The sequence below is a fragment of the Macaca fascicularis genome, chromosome X, assembly GCF_037993035.2.
Source record: "Macaca fascicularis isolate 582-1 chromosome X, T2T-MFA8v1.1".
Taxonomy (NCBI): domain Eukaryota; kingdom Metazoa; phylum Chordata; class Mammalia; order Primates; family Cercopithecidae; genus Macaca; species Macaca fascicularis.
In genome coordinates, this window is record NC_088395.1 from 54,533,898 (window position 1) to 54,552,861 (window position 18,964).

At 49.2% G+C, this 18,964-nt stretch overlaps 1 protein-coding gene across 7 annotated transcripts in view; it reads left to right on the forward strand.

Moving 5' to 3' along the window:
- Positions 1-18,397, forward strand: part of GNL3L (G protein nucleolar 3 like) — a 37,458-nt gene extending 19,061 nt beyond the window's left edge. For 3 of the 7 annotated variants that reach the window (XM_065537990.2, XM_005593679.5, XM_015443498.4), the window contains 9 exons: positions 514-617; positions 4,825-4,969; positions 7,816-7,903; positions 8,423-8,597; positions 8,687-8,829; positions 9,145-9,281; positions 11,441-11,568; positions 15,354-15,573; positions 17,769-18,397. In XM_065537990.2, coding sequence (XP_065394062.1) covers positions 514-617; positions 4,825-4,969; positions 7,816-7,903; positions 8,423-8,597; positions 8,687-8,829; positions 9,145-9,281; positions 11,441-11,568; positions 15,354-15,573; positions 17,769-17,851 — 1,223 coding nt within the window. In that variant the 3' untranslated portion in view covers positions 17,852-18,397. Of the gene's footprint in view, positions 1-513; positions 618-4,824; positions 4,970-7,339; positions 7,470-7,815; positions 7,904-8,422; positions 8,598-8,686; positions 8,830-9,144; positions 9,282-11,440; positions 11,569-15,353; positions 15,574-17,768 lie in introns of those variants that run through there. The other 4 variants (XM_074029852.1, XM_065537989.2, XM_074029853.1 and 1 more) reach the window with 3 other exon arrangements.
- The last annotated feature ends 567 nt before the right edge of the window (positions 18,398-18,964 follow it).

An 18,964-nucleotide genomic window follows, 5' to 3' on the forward strand; every position in this document is an offset into this window, starting at 1 on the left:
TCTCTGAGACACTGAATAAGTCATGCCACCTCCAAGAGCTCCCGTTTCTCTAGCTGTAAAATGGGCCATGAGTACCCCAACCTCACAGAGAAGTAATGATAAAATGCTTGGTACATGGTGGTCAGTACTTCACACATGATAGCCATTCTTGTTAGGGTTATCTTTGACATTTGGCCCAACCTAGAATGACCCAGAGAGGGGATAGGAAACAATATTTAGGAGGCCTCTGATGCTCCTGACGCTGTTTTGGAAAGAGAACGTTTGGGACCAGAAAGCTAGTTTGTCCATTCCCTGAGGGAACAGAGGCCCCCTCAGGGAGGGTTAACGCAACCCATAGACCAGACTGTTCTTTCTAACTCCAACCTGCGGACTGGATGGGAATGACAGGGCCATTCGAGAGACCTGTTGATGGTAGGTGGGCCTAGCTTTGGGTATGGGTGGAGGTGTCTTTGGAGGGAACCATGGAGGTGTTGTTCTGCTTACCAGCCCCGTCTGTTCCTATATTTACCCCAGACCTGGTCCCCAAGGAGGTTGTGGAGAAATGGCTGGATTACCTTCGCAATGAGTTGCCAACTGTGGCTTTCAAGGCCAGTACCCAGCATCAGGTCAAAAACCTGGTAAGCCTGGGGCTAGGGTCATCTAGCCGCTTTCAGGGTAGTTTGGGGCCAGAGTTGGGGGGAGTTGTGACTTGGACTGGAACCTCCAGCCCTTTAGTATTAGAACTGGGCCTTCAACTTTGAGCTTTTTGCTCCACCAAGAGACTTTTTTTTCTTTTTGTTTTTTTTGAGACGGAGTTTCACTTTTGTTGCCCAGGTTGGAGTGCAATGGCGCGATCTCGGCTCACTGCAACCTCCACCTTCTGGGTTCAAATGACTCTCCTGCCTCAGCCTCCCAAGTAGCTGGGATTATAAGCACGCGTCACCATGCCTTGCTAATTTTTGTATTTTTAGTAGAGATGGGGTTTCACCATGTTGACCAGGCTTGTCTTGAACTCCTGACTTCAGGTGATCCACCTGCCTTGGCCTCCCAATGTGCTGGGATTACAGGCATGAGCCACCATGCCTGGCTGGTGACTTCTTAATATTAGTTTCACTTCACTTCTTCCTATATTATCACTCTTCAGGAAACATTTCTTTTTTTTCAGTTGTAAGGATAAAACATAATGTCTATGGAGAATTTGTAAAATACAGTTAACTACTTGTTTATTTATTTATTTATTTATTTATTTGAGACAGAGTCTCACTCTGTCACCCGGGCTGGAGTGCAATGGCGTGATCTTGGCTCACCGCAACCGCTGCCCCCACCAGGTTCAAGCAATTCTTCTGCCTCAGCCTCCTGAGTAGCTGGGACTATAGGCGCGTGCCACCATGCCCGGCTAATTTTTGTATTTTTTGTAGAGATGGGGTTTCGTCATGTTGGCCAGGCTGGGCTCAAGCTCCTGACCTCAGGTGATCCACCCACCTTGGCCTCCCAAAGTGCTGGGATTACAGGCCACTGCTCCCAGTCTAACTTTATTTTTTATTTTTTGAGACAAAGTCTCACTTTGTCACCCAGGCTGGAGTGCAGTGGCACTATCTCGGCCCACTGCAATCTCTGCTTCCTGGGTTCAAGTGATTCTTGTGCCTCAGCCTCCAGAGTAGCTAGGATTGTGGCTAAGTTTTGTATTTTTTTTTTTTTAGTAGAGATGGGGTTTCACCATGTTGGCCAGGCTGGTCTCGAACTCCTGACCTCAGGTGATCCACCAGCCTTGGCCTCCCAACATGCTAGGATTATAGGTGTGAGCCACTGTGCACAACCAACTACTTGTTAACTTTAAAAAATACATGTATCTCCAGTCATTTTTCTCTTTGAAACAAATCACAGTTCTTCCCAATTATATCATTAATAGAGAAATATGTATTCATTGTAAAATATTAATACAGAAACTGATTGCTTCTGGGAGAGAAATTGGATACTAAGGGACATTTTTTTCAATTTTGCATTGGATGTTAAACTTATTAAAAAATAAAGTAGAAAAAATAAAATTAACTACAGATAAAGCTTAAATACCTTTTCACCAGTCTCCCTAATTCTAGTCTCTTTATTCATGCCCAGAGGTAACTACCATTGACAGTTTGGTATGTATTCTTCCAGACTTTATTTTAGATACAGGGTCTCAATTGGTCATCCAGGCCTCAGTGCAGTGGTGTGATGATAGCTCATTGAAGTCTCAAACTCCTAGGCTCAAGACATCCTCCTGCCTCAGCCTCCTGAGTACCTTGGACTATAGGTGCATGCCTCCATGCCAGGCTAATTTTTATCTTTTATATTTTTGTAGAGATGGGGGTCTTGCTTTGTTGACCACTCTGGTCTCAAACTCCTGGCCTCAAGTGACCCTCCCATCTCAGCCTTCCAAAGTGTGGAGATTACAGGCGTAAGCCACTGCACTCGGCCTTCTTCCAAACGTTATTCTGTGCTTTGGATATACATAGAAGTGTATATATAAAGAGGGAATACTGTTTGGAAGTATTATGTATATCATTCTGTGGCTTAGTTTTTTTTCTCTTGGACATCTTTCTATAGACATGTGCCTTTTTGATGCTGAATACAATTAGTTTCCAGTTTTTTATCGTTATAACCTGGGCTTCTGCAAATACCCTTGCATGTGTCTCCTTGGCACATGGGCAGGTGTGTGTTTGTAGGTGAGGTAGAGAAAGGGAGTGGCTGGGTCATAGCCTTTCTGCATTTTACCTTTACCTATACACTGATGAATCGCCCTCCATGATGGCTGTACCAATTTATACTCCCACCAGTGGGGTAGATGAATGCGTGAGAGGGCCTCTTTTCCTGCACCCTTGGCAACATTTGATAGCATTAAACTGTTAAACTTTTCAGAAACATGACACCTTATTTACATTTTCTTGGCCTTTTTAAAATTTTCACTTTAATTTTTTTTGAGATGAAGTTTCGCTCTTGTTGCCCAGGCCGGAGTGGGATGGCACGATCTCGGCTCACTGCAACTTCTGCCTCCCAGGTTCAAGCAATTCTCTTCCCTCAGCCTCCCAAGTAGCTGGGATGACAGGCATGCGCCACCACGCTTGGCTAATTTTGTATTTTTAGTAGAGACAGGGTTTCACCATGTTGGTCAGGCTGATCTTGAACTCCTGACCTCAAGTGATCCACGCTTCAGCTTCCCAAAGTGCTGGGATTACAGGTGTGAGCCACCATGCCCAGCTTCTTGGCCTTTTTGATGGCAAAAATAGAAGCTGCTGCCTTTTCTTTTCTTTCTTTTTTTTTTTCTTTTTTCTTTTTTGAGGTGACGTCTCACTATCGCCCAGGCTGGTGTGCACTGGTGCAGTCTTGGGTCACTGCAAACCTCTGCCTCCTGGGTTCAAGCGATTTTCCTGCCTCAGCCTCCCAAGTAGCTGGGATTACAGGCGCATGCCACCATGCCCAGCTAATTTTTGTATTTTTAGAGACGTGGTTTTGCCGTGTTGGCCAGGCTGGTCTTAAACTTTTGACCTCAAGTGATCCGTCTGCCTTGGCCTCCCAAAGTGCTGGATTACAGGCATGAGCCATAGCACCCGGCCAGAAGTCACTTTATCTTTTTTTTTTTTTTTTTGAGACGGAGTCTCGCTCTGTCGCCCAGGCTGAAGTGCAGTGGCCGGATCTCGGCTCACTACAAGCTCCGCCTCCTGGGTTTACACCATTCTCCTGCCTCAGCCTCCCGAGTAGCTGGGACTACAGGCGCCCGCCACCTCGCCCGGCTAGTTTTTTGTACTTTTTAGTAGAGACGGGGTTTCACCGTGTTAGCCAGGATGGTCTCGATCTCCTGACCTTGTGATCCGCCCGTCTCGGCCTCCCAAAGTGCTGGGATTACAAGCTTGGGCCACCGCGCCCGGCCCAGAAGTCACTTTTTCTAACAGCTGTATTTCATTTGTATTCCACTTTTAGGATATAGCTTTTTAACCTCTTTCTTATTGGTGGATATATAGGCTAGTTCCAATTTTGTGATATTGGAAACAATTCTGTGGCTGGGCGCGGTGCCTCACGCCTGTAATCCCAGCACTTTGGGAGGCCAAGGTGGGCAGACTGCTTGATGCCAGGAGTTTGAGACCAGCCTGACCAACATGGCGAAACCCTGTCTCTACTAAAAATACAAAAATTAGCCGGGTGTGGTGGTGCGTGCCTGTAGTCCCAGCTACTCGGGAGGTTGAGGCATGAGAATCGTTTGAACCCAGGAGGTGGACGTTGCAGTGAGCCAAGATTGTGCCACCACACTCCTGCCTGGGTGACAGAGTAAGACTCTGTCTCAAAGAAAAAAAGTAAGGGAAGAGGAGGGAGGAAATTCTGGGCAGAGGAGGTGGCATCAGGAGTAAAGAGGTGGCATCAGGAGTAAAGGTTGGGATGGCCTTGTCATGTGTGAGGAATTGAGGGAGGGTAGGCTGTGGGCCAGGCTCCCGCTCATCCCTGCGTAGGCAGGGAGGGTGGGCATCCCTGTTGTGCACACAGGGCCTGGAGAAGGGAAGCAGGCTTTGCTGGACATAGGCCTGTGAGAAGTAGACCTGGAGCTCAAACCTGCCCTATCTAGAGCCAGGATGCCATCCGGCCACTGCCAAGGGAGGCAAGTGACATGTGTCCAGGCAGAGGCAGGGGCAGAGAAGACTGGAGACACAAAGACAGTGGAGGGGAATGGGGAAGTGACACGTGTTCAAGATCTGTGTGAGAAGCCTTCAGTTTCAGGCTGAGGAGCTCAGTGATCATAGGGAGGCCCTGAAAGTTAAATCTGGGCTCAGACCTCATCTACCACCTGATGTCTCTTTAATATTCATTTTTTTTTTCCAGAATCGTTGCAGCGTACCAGTAGATCAGGCCTCTGAGTCACTGCTGAAAAGCAAAGCCTGCTTTGGAGCTGAAAACCTCATGAGGGTTCTGGGGAACTATTGCCGCCTTGGTGAAGTGCGCACCCACATTCGTGTGGGTGTTGTGGGTAAGACCTGCTGGGTGGTCATGGGGCCCAGGCTTCTTTCTTGGGCGGACACTTCACTGGGGGAAAGGATCCTGGGAGCTTCGTTGTCTTTTAGGGGAAGAGAGGAGTGGTTCAGGAAGGGTTTCATGACTTGTAACTTGGATGGGTGGGCATCACTGTGTATTGAATATTAGATCCATGGAGCAAATGCAGGGTGCCAGGCTTGGAGTTGGCACTATCTCATCCTATCAGAGCTGTGGGAGGGTGGGGTGACCATCTACCTTTTACAGATGAGAATTCTGAGTGAGGCCCAGAGAAGGACAAAGGGACTTTTGTTGCCCAGCCTTGTGCAAGACAAGGCAGAGCTGAGGATCAAACCTAGGCCTTTCTGGAACACAGGTTCCTGAGGGAGGAATGATGGGAATGGAGTAGGGAAATTGAGAGAGGCAGAGATAGATGACCAGAGAGAGAATGTGAAGCCACGTGAGAAAGACATTGGAGAGAGAGCTAGACACTGAGAGGGTATAGGTATGCATACCGGGATAGATACAGAAGAAGACACAGAGAACGCACTGGGAAGCCAGATGGCAGGGTTGGTGGGGAATGGAAAGAGGAGACAAATTTACATGATGGAGGCATGCAAAGAGGGAGATACAATCAGAAACACCAAAAGGGACATAGAGACAGACATGCATACAGAGATCTGCTGAGGGAGACATAGGAAGGGCAGAGATAACCCATGTATGTAGAGAGGCAGATGTATTCCTAAAGAAAGAATGAGAGAGACAAACACACTACAGGGATAGAGACAGATTCAGAGAGAGAGATACATGGAAGCAGACTGGACAAGGCTGTAGATACAGAGGAACACATACACATAGCTCTTACACATACAGATCCACAAACACATACACAGACCCACGCTACAGACCCAGAGATCCAGAGGAGGCACATCTAGAGAGACAGAGCCAGAGTCAAAATGCATGCAGACCAAGCCCTTCCCCCACACACCCACCCCAGTGCCGCTCCCTCAATGCACATAGAACCACAAGGAGGGCCGGATGTGGCAGCTCATTCATGCCTGTAGCCCCAGCACTTTGGGAGGCTGAGGTGCACAGATCACTTGAGGTCAGGAGTTTGAGACCAGCATGGCCAACATGGCAAAACCCCACGTCTACTAAAAACACAAAAATTAGCTGGGTGTGGTGGCAGGCATCTGTAATCTCAGGTACTCAGGAGGCCGAGGCAGGAGAATAGCTTGAATCTGGGAGGTGGAGGTTACAGTGAGTTGAGATCATGCCACTGTTGAGATCCAGCCTGGGCAACAGAACGAGACTCTGTCTCAAAGAAAAGACACACATAGGCCGGGTGCGGTGGCTCAAGCCTGTAATCCCAGCACTTTGGGAGGCCGAGGCGGGCGGATCACAAGGTCAGGAGATCGAGACCACAGTGAAACCCCGTCTCTACTAAAAATACAAAAAATTAGCCGGGCGCGGTTGCGGGCGCCAGTAGTCCTAGCTACTCAGGAGGCTGAGGCAGGAGAATGGCGGGAACCTGGGAGGCGGAGCTTGCAGTGAGCCGAGATCGCGCCACTGCACTCCAGCCTGGGCAACAGCGTGAGACTCCATCTCAAAAAAAAAAAAAAAAAAAAGAAAAGACACACATGTGCCCACATACACTTTGACCCTTGAACATAATCACGTACCCAGAGTCACAGAGGGACACAAATACACAGACATGTCACGATGAGGGAGATATGTGTACCTGTACAGAGAGAAATAGAGACATACAGAGAGGACGTTAAGGAGGCGCAGACAGGGAGAGAGTAGAAGAGACACCGTGAGACACATACAGAGAGGCACCCACGAAGTGACCAGCCCACAGAGATAAGGAGCGTGGACAGAGGCTGAGAGGAGTTGGCATGGAGGGAATTATAAATAGAGGCAGAATTGGTGGGGTGGAGAGAATCAGAAAAGAGCAATGGCCAGAATGAGAGACAGACAAATTGGCAGAGAGAGAGGTACTTCGATACAGAGGCACAGAGAGAAACAAAGATAAGATAGAGAAAGAGACTGAGTGGGAGAGACAGGAAAAGGAAAAAGTGGTGATACTGAGAATGGGAATGACAGAGAGAGAGAGAGAGAGATGCAGAGACTTCCATGCATGGCGATATTTAGAATAATGACCTAGAGAGAGGGAGGGGGGAGAGAGGTGTGCAGAGGCTTCATGCACGAGAGGTATACTTAGACATATACTTTTTTTTTCTTTAGGCAATCAGCTTTCTCGGGTTGAAACAAGTATATGCTTGAGACAATAGTACACACATGTAAATTGAGCACATACAGAAAGAGAACGGTGAGAATGAGGCCCAGTGAGGGGAAACACAAAGACATCCACAGGCTGAGAATGGCTGACAGATGCCCAAACAGCAAAATACATACCTCAGGTAGACAGCTGCACAGAGAGACTGGCATCTGGAGATGACCTCCATCCCCATCCATGGAATGATACACCCAGACAGGTTGTTCTCTGTTTCTTAGACATTTCTTGATGTCCACCTTCTGTTGGATTGTGCCACTGAGGCCTTGCATTGAGGACCTCTGCCTGGCTGATTGTGGGTGGGAGGTTGGTGTCACATCTAGAGAGAGGGACATACCTATCTAGCATGCTCACAAATGGAGGGGAGAGGTAGAAAGGCCCTATAGGGGCTTTGTCAGGGCCCGGGGTGGGAAGGGAGGAGGCCAGGCTCAATTTTTTGGTTTCCCCATGGCCTGGTTACTGCCCCTGGCTGGGCCTCCCTCACACAGGCTGGCCTGAGTGTTCCTGAGGGCCTCTTCTGCCCTGAGCCATCTGCTGCTACTTTGTAGGTCTTCCCAATGTTGGGAAGAGCAGCCTAATCAATAGCCTGAAGCGCAGCCGCGCATGCAGCGTGGGAGCTGTTCCTGGAATTACCAAGTAAGCACCTGCCTGCTCCCCTACTCCACAATTCCTTGACCCTACCATTTCCCCCCAACTCCCATGCCTTCAGCCCCTGTCCCTTTCCTTATCGTGGACCATCCCCTGATGCTTTCCCCAGGCATAGGAGTCTCATAGCCCTCATTTTCCTGACACATCCTAGGTGTAGGCAGGTCCCCAGATGGGTGGTTCGGGTTAGCGCCTTGAAGCTTCTGAATAACCATGCAAGATTGGGCTACTAATGGGAGCTCTGTTGACTGGATGAAGCAGCTGAGGCTTGGAGAGTCAAGCTTGCCCAAGGGTCCTGCAGCTCAGTCCCCAGTGGCAGATGCTAGATTAGAATTAGCCTCAAGTCTGTAGAGCCCCAGTCACCCCTCCTCCAGCTCTACATCTCTCCACCTTCATCTCTAATAACACCTTCCCCTCACTCCTTTACACCCCCACATCCCAGACCCACCTTCGTGATTGGGGCCTGTACGATGCCAGCCACATCCGGTCTTTCTTCTTCCCTGCCCCCAGATTCATGCAGGAGGTCTACCTGGACAAGTTCATCCGGCTGCTGGATGCTCCAGGCATTGTCCCAGGGCCCAACTCAGAGGTGGGCACCATCTTGCGTAACTGCGTCCACGTGCAGAAGCTGGCAGACCCTGTGACCCCAGTGGAGACCATCCTGCAGCGCTGCAACCTGGAGGAGGTCTGCAGCAGAGCCCTGGCCGATGCCCTGCCCTACTCCAAGGGCCCTTCATTCTTCCTCATGACTTCTCTCCTTCCTCCCGTCACCAGATTTCCAACTATTATGGCGTCTCTGGGTTCCAGACCACTGAGCACTTTCTTACGGCAGTGGCCCACCGTTTGGGGAAGAAGAAGAAGGGAGGCTTATACAGTCAGGAACAGGCGGCCAAAGCTGTCCTAGCTGACTGGGTGAGGTGAGGAGGAGGTTAGGGGTAAGGGTGAGGCCCACTGGGAGCCTGGCTCCACAAAGGCTCATCTGTGCTCATTGCCGTTGGGGCAGCTTGACTTCCTGGGTCTTGGGGCAGAGGATGGCCAAGGTGCCAGGTCATGTCCTGCTCAAGACTTTATGCCCAGTGATTATCCAGCAACTCAACTCCTTCTTGTTCAGAAGCCACTGTCTGGGTTTTCTTGTTCCCTTGCTGTTTCTGGCCTACAAACTCATCGTCTCTTGGATTGTCATTGGTTCTCTCAGTGACAGCACCACTAATCTCCCCTATTTCCCAATGCAGCGGGAAGATTAGCTTCTATATACCACCACCACCCACTCACACTCTGCCCACCCATCTCAGTGCTGAGATTGTTAAGGAAATGACCGAGGTCTTTGATATCGAGGATACTGAGCAGGCCAATGAAGACACCATGGAATGTAAGTGTGGGCAGGGTGGGTCCACTTGGTCTTGCACTAGTGGGGCCACGCAGACCTGACAGCAAATCCCATGTTTGACCTCCCGCTTCCTTGGCCCTACTTGGGCTTTGGGCAAGTTGCTTAAGCAGCTCGAGGCCTAATTTCTTTTCCTGCAAGGTGGGGAATTCTAATCTGGCCCTGGCAGGGAGGGTGGGGGGTGGGGGGAGGGTGGTTGCGAGCTTTTGGTAAATACGAAAGAAGGTACCTGGTGCCCACTGAGGTGCTCTGGAAATGTGAGGCTCCATTCCTGTCTCTTGGGACCCGGAATGGACTGAGATGTTCTCTCAAAAACTCTCTAATGTTGCCTTAGGCTTTTTCACAACCATTTCAGGTCCATTTCTAGATTTTCCTTCTTACTCCCATTGGTGAATAAGGTACCCAAGTCACAGAAAGCTGATATTTGCCAAAGGATATCAGCAGAGGTGCCTTTGACCTGGTTCTCCTGCCCTGTTGAAGACTCTTCCAGCTCAGAGGAGCTGGGTGTCCAAAAGTATAGACTGCCTGGATTCAAATCCGAGCTTTGTTTCCTTTTTACTGTGTGATGCTAAACAAATTACTTCACTTCTTTGTCTCAATGATGTTATCTGTAAAATGGAGACAATAAGTCCACCCGATAAGGTAGTTATGAGGATTTATTTAATATGTAAAAGACATTTAGAACAACAGTGCCTGGCATTTAGTAAATAGATGCTCAGTAAATGTTAGTTTTTATTAAGATGCTTATTTGCTGGGGAGCGGAGATGTGACTCTCAGAAACTCCTGAGAATGTTTGCTCTCCTCAGATACTACTCTCTGCAGCCCTGGCTTGTGGCTCCCTGCTTCATTCTCTACACTGCCTAAGGAAGGTATCCAGTGCCCTCTGGGCTTGTCTGTAGACATTATGGGGTAGTTGAGGAAGCTTTGGCTAGCCTGGCTTCTAGATACTCTATTTTTTTCTCTTGAGGTCCAGTAGTTTTCCTTCTCTGGGTCTTTTAGTGTCCTTGTATTACACACGAGGTTAAGAGGACTTGCCTGCTTTCTAGTTTTCCCATGTGGCTTTGGGCAGGTCATCCCCCTGTCTGAATTTGTTTCTTCTTCTTCTTCTTCTTCTTCTTCTTCTTTTTTTTTTTTTTTTTGAGGCAGAGTCTTGCTTTGTTGCCCAGGCTGGAGTGCAGTGGTATGATCTGGGCTTACTGCAATCTCTGCCTCCTGGGGCCAAGTGATTCTTGTGCCTCAGCCGCCTGAGTAGCTGGGACTAGAGGTGTGCACCACCATGCCTGGCTAATTTTTTTATTTTTAGTAGAGATGGGGTTTTGCCACGTTGGCCAGGCTGGTCTCGAACTCCTGGCTTCAAGCAATCCACCTGCCTTGGCCTCCCAAAGTGCTGGGATTACAGGCATGAGCCACTGCACCTGGCCTTAGTTTCCTCCCCTGTTAAGTAGGGCAGTTGAGAAGGGTTTGAGCTTATGTTCTTATGATGATGCTTGACCCTGGCTGGATGTGAGGGCAAGAGGTGCTCCATCACTGAGAATGCATTTTGGCAAAAGATTGAGGTCTGAGAAATTGAGAAGACAGTGAGGAACAGGTTAGTGGTGAGCATTTTCTGGAGGAGGTGGCCCTAGTGCTGGATCTTGAAGGGTGAGTAGGGATTAGAAGGCCAAGTGTAGGGAATAGGGGCAAAATTATACAAGCAGGCATAAGGGTAGTGGGGCACAGGGCAGTGGGCACATCTGAGGGTTGCAGTAGAGGCCAGCTCCAGGCAAGGGACCAGAGAGAGGAGGAGAAAGTCTGGTCCTGGGGAGGGAATCCCAGTGCCTGCCATTTACAGAGCAGCATCTTGGGCCAGAGCATTACAGACATCTGCCATGTCTCACAGCAGCCCAGTGTGAAGAGGGCTTGTGGAATTCCCATTTTCCAAATGAGAAAGCTGAAGCTCTGAGTCCAGCTCCCAGCAAGTGAATGTCCTACTGCAAAACCCATGCGTTTAATTCTTAGTCATGTGGCCTCTCAGCAGGAGTGAAACGTTCCTGCACCTAACTTCCCTGGGAAGCATCTGTGTATCCTTTTCACTGAGGCCTGACCAGGGGGGCTGGCTACAGAGGGTAGCCAGGGCCCTGACAGTGGTGTTGGTTGTGTTAAAGGCTTGGCCGCTGGAGAATCTGATGAGCTGTTGGGTGACACGGACCCACTTGAAATGGAGATCAAGTTGCTCCATTCTCCGATGACGAAAATAGCAGATGCCATTGAAAATAAAACCACCGTGTATAAGGTACCTGTCATCTTTGTTCATGGCAACCCTCTTCTCTCCCCAGGGCTCTGGGAAGTGGTCAGTCCCTTTTACCTGCCTTTCGTGTGGTGAGATGTGGGTGGTTCACTTGCTGCCTGTGGGCTTCTGGATGCCTGGCCTAGTGCATCCTTTACCAAGCAATGACAGGTCCAGGAAGCAGGCATGCTCTCTAAGGCAGCTTTCCCAGCCCTGGTTCTAGCCCACAGAATAGGTATCACTGTCTAGCCACCCAGTTGTCCAACTTGCAAATGACTCTTTCTTCTCCCTAACTAGTACCAGGATTTTTTTTTTTTTTTTTTTCTTTTGAGACAGAGTCTCACTCTGTCACCCAGACTGCAGTGCAGTGCCGTGATCTCGGCTCATTGCAACCTTCTCCTCCCAGGTTCACGTGATTCTCCTGCCTGAGCCTCCCAATTAGCTGGGATTACAGGCATGTGCCACGATGCCCGGCTAATTTTTGTATTTTTAGTAGAGACAGGGTTTTGCTATGTTGGCCAGGCTGGTCTCGAACCTCTGACCTCGGGTGATCTGCCTGCCTTGGCCTTCCAAAGTGCTAGGATTGCAGGCATGAGCCACCACGCCTGGCCTGGGATCTTATACTCTGTCAGTCACCAAGACCTATGTCTTCTCCCTCCTAAATCTTTTGACAAGCTTTTCATCCTTTTCATCCGTACCATTCCTGTAACCCTAAACTAAACTTCCAGCCCTCATTTACTTGGACATATGTCCCAAGGTTGGTTGGTTGGTTGGTTGGTTGGTTGGTTTCTTTTTCTTTCTTTCTTTTCTTTTCCTTTCTTTTCTTTTCTTTCTTTTCTTTTTTTTTTTTTTTTGAGACGGAGACTCGCTCTGCCGCCTAGGCTGAAGTGCAGTGCTGTGATCTTAGCTCACTGCAACCTCCACCTCCTGGGTTCAAGCAATTCTTCTGCCTCAGCCTCCCGAGCAGCTGGGACTACAGGTGCCCGCCACCATGTCTGGCTAATTTTTTTTTTTTTTTGTAGAGATGGGGTTTCACTATGTTGGCCAGGCTGGTCTTGAACTCCTGACCTCAGGTGATCCACCTGCCTTGGACTCCCAAAGTGCTGGGATTACAGGCATGAGCCACTGCACCTGGTCGTGTCCCATGATTTCTAATGGCCCAATCTGACCATGTCACCTCCCCTGCTTAAACTCATTTCATGGCTCCCCAACACCTACACGATCAAGTCCATATGCCTGTGACCTGCTGTTCAAGATCTGCAGGGCATGATGTGATGACTCCTAGAGGTTTTTTCAGCCTCGTCTTCTGCCAGTCCATCCCCCATCTCTGCCCTTGAGGAGTTCATATTTTAGTGGGTTTCAGACACAGACATCCGCACTGTGATGGAGACTCATAGGGTGTGGATAGGGGTCGAGGTTGGGACAGCATGGATCCAAGGACCCTAACCTGTACTACCTGTGGGTCAAGGAAGTCTTGCTCAAGTATTAGTCCATTTTCATACTGCTGTAAAGAACTGCCCGAGACTGGGTCCTTTATAAAGGAAAGAGGTTTAATTGACTCAGTTCAGCACAGCTGGGGAGGCCTCAGGAAACTTACAACCATGACAGAAGGTGAAGGGGAAGCAAGGCATCTTCTTTACAAGGTGGCAGGAAGGAGAATGAACACAGGAGGAACTACCAAACACATAAAACCATCAGGTCTCATGAGAACCCACTATCACGATAAGAGCGTGGGGGAAACCACCCCCATGATTCAATTACCTCCAGTTAGTCTCTGCCTTGACACGTAGGGATTATGGGAATTATGGGGTTTACAATTCAAGATTAGATTTTTGGGTGGGGACACAGCCAAACCCTATCAAGTCATGTCTTGAAAGCTGAGGAGTTCTCTGGGCAAGGGCGGTCAGCAGCATGTGGTCCAGGACCCAGCTATGTCGACCAGGCTGGTCTCGAACTCCTGACCCCAAGTGATCTGCCCTCCTTGGCCTCCCAAAGTGTTTGGATTACAGGTGTGACCCACTGCGCCTGGCCAGAGACAGACACCATTTTTGGTACTCAGGTGTGCTCTATGTTTTTCTAGTGTTCAGTCAGGAATGACCCCTCCCCATCAGTAGTATGTTGAACACCACTATCATCCCTAACCTCAGTCACTCATCCTTCATGTTTCTAATTAGCAGTTACCATACTCTGATTAGTGGTATAGATTGCTGTACCTTCTTTAGCCTGGTTGTTTCCTGAAGATGGAACTGAGGCTGGGCGTGGTGGCTCATGCCTGTAATCCCAGCACTTTGGGAAGCCAAGGCGGGTGGATCACCTGAGGTCAGGAGTTCGAGGCCAGCCTGGCCAACATGGTGAAACTCCATCTCTACTAAAAATAAAATTAGCCAGGTGTGGTGATGCGCACCTATAATCCCAGCTACTCGGGAGGCTGAGGCAGGAGGATTGCTTGAACCCAGGAGGCATAGGCTACAGTGAGCCAAGATCATGCCACTGCACTCCAGCCTGGGCGACAGAGTGAAACTCTGTCTCAAAAAAAAAAAAAAAAAGAAAGATGGAACGGAGTCACTCATTTCTCTGACCCCAGCAGTGCCCCACACAGAGCTGGACACAAAGTAGGTCTCAAAAAAAAAATTTTTTTTTTAAGACAGGGTCTTGCTGTGGCACTCGGGCTGGAGTGCAGTGGTGTGATCTTGGCTCACTGCAACCTTGAACTCCTGGGCTCAAGCAATCCCCCCACTTCAGCCTCCCAAGTGCCTGGGATTACAGATGCAAGCCACCATGCCCAGCTAATTTTATTTTTATTTTTGAGACAGGGTCTTGCTCTGTGTCCCAGGCTGGAGTGCAGTGGTGCAGTCTTGGCTCACTGCAACCTGCACCTCCTGGGTTCAAGTGATTCTCCTGCCTTAGCCTCCCAAGTAGCTGGGATTATAGGCACTCCCCACCATACCTGGCTAATTTTTGTATTTTCAGTAGAGAAAGGGTTTCACCATGTTGGCCAGGCTGGTCTAGAACTCCTGACCTCAAGTGATCTGCCTGCCTCAGCCTCCCAAAGTGCTAGGATTACAGGCTTGAGCCACCGCACCCAGCCTCCCAGCTAATTTTTAACAGAATTATTTGTAGAGACGAGGGTCTCATTTTGATGCTTAGGCTGGTCTCAAACTCCTGGGCTCAAGTGATCCTCCTGCCTTGGCCTCCCAAAGTGCTAGGATTACAGGCCTAATCCTAGTGAACCACTGTGCCCACCAGAATTTTTTTTTTTTTTTGAGACAGTGTCTGTTACCAGGTTGGAGTGCAGTGGTGCGATCTTGGCTCACTGCAACCTCCGCCACCCAGGTTCAAGCGATTCTCTTGCCTCAGCCTCCCAAGTAGCTGGGACTACAGGTGCGTGCCACCACGCCCAGCTAATTTTTGTATTTTTAGTAGAGACGGGGTTTCATCATGTTGGCCAGGATGGTCTCGATCTCTTGACTTCGTGATCTGCCTGTCTCGGCCTCCCAAAGTGCTGGGATTATAGGCATGAGCCACTGCGCCCGGCCTGCCTTTTCGTTTTATTCTTGTAAAGGCCATGCAAACTACCCCTTATCCATCTCCTGTTTGACAGATGAGGAAACTGAGGCTGAGAGTTAACTAAGCACTTGCTGGAGTGTGGTGGGGCCAGAATTGGAGCCTAGTTCCACATGGCTCCAGGCTCCTGTTCTTACCCAAGCCTGTGTCCCTACCTTTTCTGCAGAAGTCTTTGGAGATTCTCTGGGGGTCAAGACCTCATCGTTATGTTTTCTGTCTCTCCCTAGATTGGAGATCTCACTGGGTATTGCACCAATCCGAACCATCATCAGATGGGGTGGGCTAAACGCAGTGTGGACCACTGCCCTAAGAGCAACAATATGGTGGATGTCTGCTCAGTGGACCGCCGCCCAGTGCTGCAGAGGATCATGGAGACGGACCCGCTGCAACAGGGCCAGGCTCTGGCATCTGCCCTGAAAAATAAGAAGAAGATGCAGAAACGTGCAGGTGGGAGCCCCTGACCACCCCTGTGCTCTAAAGAGGGCCCACATGGGATCTGTTTTTGTTTTTTTCTGGCTTACTGCAGCCTCTGTCCCTGGGTTCAAGCGATTCTCCTGCCTCAGCTTCCTGAGTAGCTGGGATTACAGGCACCAGCCACCATGTCTGGCTCATTTTTGTATTTTTAGTAGAGATGCTGTTTTGCCATGTTGGCGAGGCTGGTCTGGAACTCCGGACCTCAGGTGATCCACCTGCCTCGGCCTTCCAAAGTGCTAGGATTACAGACGTGAGCCACCGCATGTGGCCCCACCTGGGATCTTGATTGGGGCTCCTGAATGAGTATCTCTCTGTGTCCAGCCCCAGTCTAGGGTTGGGGGCAGGGATGAGCTAGGAGGCTCAACTACCAGCCACAGTGGTTCTCAAACTTCAGCTCACATCAGGATTCCCTGGAGGGTTTGTTAAAATGCAGATTTCTGGGCCCCTCCCTCATAGTTTCTAATTGAGTAGGTCTTATGTGGGGCCTTTTAGAATTTGTATTTCTAACAGGTTCCCAGCTGATGCTATTTCTCTGGGGATCACATTGGGAGAACCACTGGCCTGCCTAGTCTGTGTTTCAAATAACCATCATTTATTTATCAGGTACTCTCTTTTTTTTTTTTTTTTGAGACGGAGTCTCGCTCTGTCCCCCAGGCTGGAGTGCAGTGGCTGGATCTCAGCTCACTGCAAGCTCCACCTCCCGGGTTCACGCCATTCTCCTGCCTCAGCCTCCCGAGTAGCTGGGACTACAGGCGCCCGCCACCGCTCCCGGCTAATTTTTGTATTTTTTTAGTAGAGACGGGGTTTCACGTGTTAGCCAGGATGGTCTCGATCTCCTGACCTCGTGATCCACCCACCTCGGCCTCCCAAAGTGCTGGGATTACAGGCTTGAGCCACCGCGCCCGGCCTTTATCAGGTACTCTCTATTTGTTAGGTAGCTTGCAGGCTATATATAATTTTTACTTTATCAATAGGCACTACACTCAAAATCCTACAGGTACAAGAGGATATACAGTAAAATCTCTCCCACCCCTTAGTCATCCAGACTGCCCCCTCGTCAGCCAGTTAGTTTCTTGTGTCTTTCCCGAGATAGACACACAAGCAAATATCTATATATTCTTTGTTCTCTTTTTCCACACAAATGCCAATCTAGTGGACACATGGTTTTGCCCTATCATTTTTCCACTCAGTATATCTTAGGGATATGTCTACATTAATACACAAAAGAACTTCTTCCCCTTGTTTTAATGGTGGTACATTGTGTAGCTGGCCCATTTGGGTTTCCATGCTGTACTTATTTTCACTAACTCATTGCAAAAGTCTTACCCTTATTTGATAAGTGAGAAAACTGAAATCCAGAGGCATTAAGTGACGCACTGAAGGTAAGACAACTAGTAGTTGATAGAGCCAAAATACAGACTTCGGGTTGATTGACCACATCAGCCCTATTCTTCGAACTAGATTGTGTTCTGTAACCAAACATACACAATCAGACATTCACTCTTGGCCTGGCTCCACACTGAGTCCTGGGAATTCAGATGAATTGCCCTGGAACTCCTAGTCTTATTAGGGAGTGGGGAGGAGAGAAGAAAACAGACCTTGGCAGCATGAGCACATAGTAATCATACTGAAGACCCAGCAAGCCCAGTGAGGGAACCTAACCCAGCCTGGGAATGGTGGTTGGATAGGGGTGATCAGAGAAGGCCTCCTGGAGGAGGTGAAGTCTGGGGGGCATCCTGAGAAACAACAGGGTATGTCTGGGGGATAGGAGGTGTGCGTGGTGAACATTCAGGCTTAGAGCCCCTACGGCCATGTTGCCTTTTGCTGTGAGAGCCTTGTTTTGAGGGTAATGGTAGAGCGCTAAGTTTAACACAGTAAAGGAAAATTATTGCTTTGGTATTTGGACAAAAATACTTGGAGCCCAGTGAGTCTGAAACCCTGAGATAGAAGCTATGTTGGGATGATCATTTCACAGATAGAAAAATGTATCGTCTACCTGTGAAGCTGAGCAGTGGCTTCCAGCAGTCACCAGTTTTGTGGTAGTGTTTGGGGGTAAGTGAGCCAGTTCAGGAGCTTGGTGCAGACCAAGGTAGATGTAGGCCAGCGTCAGCAGGCCTCCTGGTGGCGAGCCAGTCACCAAAATACTGCCTATATTTCTCCATTTGCAGATAAAATCGCCAGCAAGCTGTCTGATTCCATGATGTCTGCTCTCGACCTCTCTGGCAATGCTGATGATGGTGTTGGTGACTAATCGACTGATCTCACTTCCCTTCCGCTCCAAGCACCAGTTCCAGTGGTACGGGGGAATACCAGTGAAATAGTTTGGTTCTCCCTGAAGCATCTGCATATTGAAAGAACGCTTTCCCAACTATGTGTCTTTTCCCTTTCCTCCAGTAAAACAGTCCCGGCTAGGTGCCGTGGCTCACGCCTGTAATCCCAGCACTTTGGGAGGCAGAAGTGGGTGGATCACCTGAGATCAGGAGTTCGAGACCAGCCTGGCCAACGTGGTGAAACCCCATCTCTCCTAAAAGTACAAAAAAAATTAGCCAGGCGTAGTGGCAGGCGCCTGTAATCCCAGCTACTTGGGAGGCTGAGGCAGGAGAATTCGCCTGAACCTAGGAGGCGGAGGTTGCAGTGAGCCTAGACGGCACCATTGCACTCCAACCTGGGCAACAACACGAAAATCCATCTCAAAAAAAAAAAAAAAAAAAGTCCCAAGGGACTGCAGCTGCCAAATCCTATATCCTCTATTTAACCCCTACTCTGTTTTAGAAGAGAAATAAAAGAAGTATCAGCAGAGCTCAGGTGCTAACATCTGTGGAGGGCTGACCTCCTACAAAACTCTTTCTACAAAACTCTTAGATAGGTGAATATGCCACTAGAGGTTGGGCTGCTGGTAGACCTGGGGGTCCCTGCGGGAGGGTGAGGGTTTCTTTACCACCCCACAGGAGATTTCAGTGGCAAGGCATGCCTGCCGTGGGCTTTGGGCCATGCATCTTCCAAGTCCATAGGTCTTCACCTGGGTGGCAGTGAGAGAAAGTAGAAAGTAACGAGCCTCCTGTGTCTCTGGAAGGTTCTAGGGATAGGGTAGAGGGAAGAAAAGAACAAACAAGCCTGGCTTGTGCTGAAGTGTGGTAGGCACTACCCTGTTTGTGTGAAGAGAAAACAAAGCACCTGTTAGTAGGGAGGCTTTGGGGGAAGCCCTGTCTTGGGGGCAGTTCTGGGCAGATTGTGAATTGGAGGAATCTCTTTAACTGAAGTATGCTGGCTGGACCCTGCCCTTGTGTGACCATGTCTCCTATTGCACTAGCATTTGAATTCCATGGCTCAAGAGGGTTCTTTTTTTTTTTTGAGTCAGAGTCTC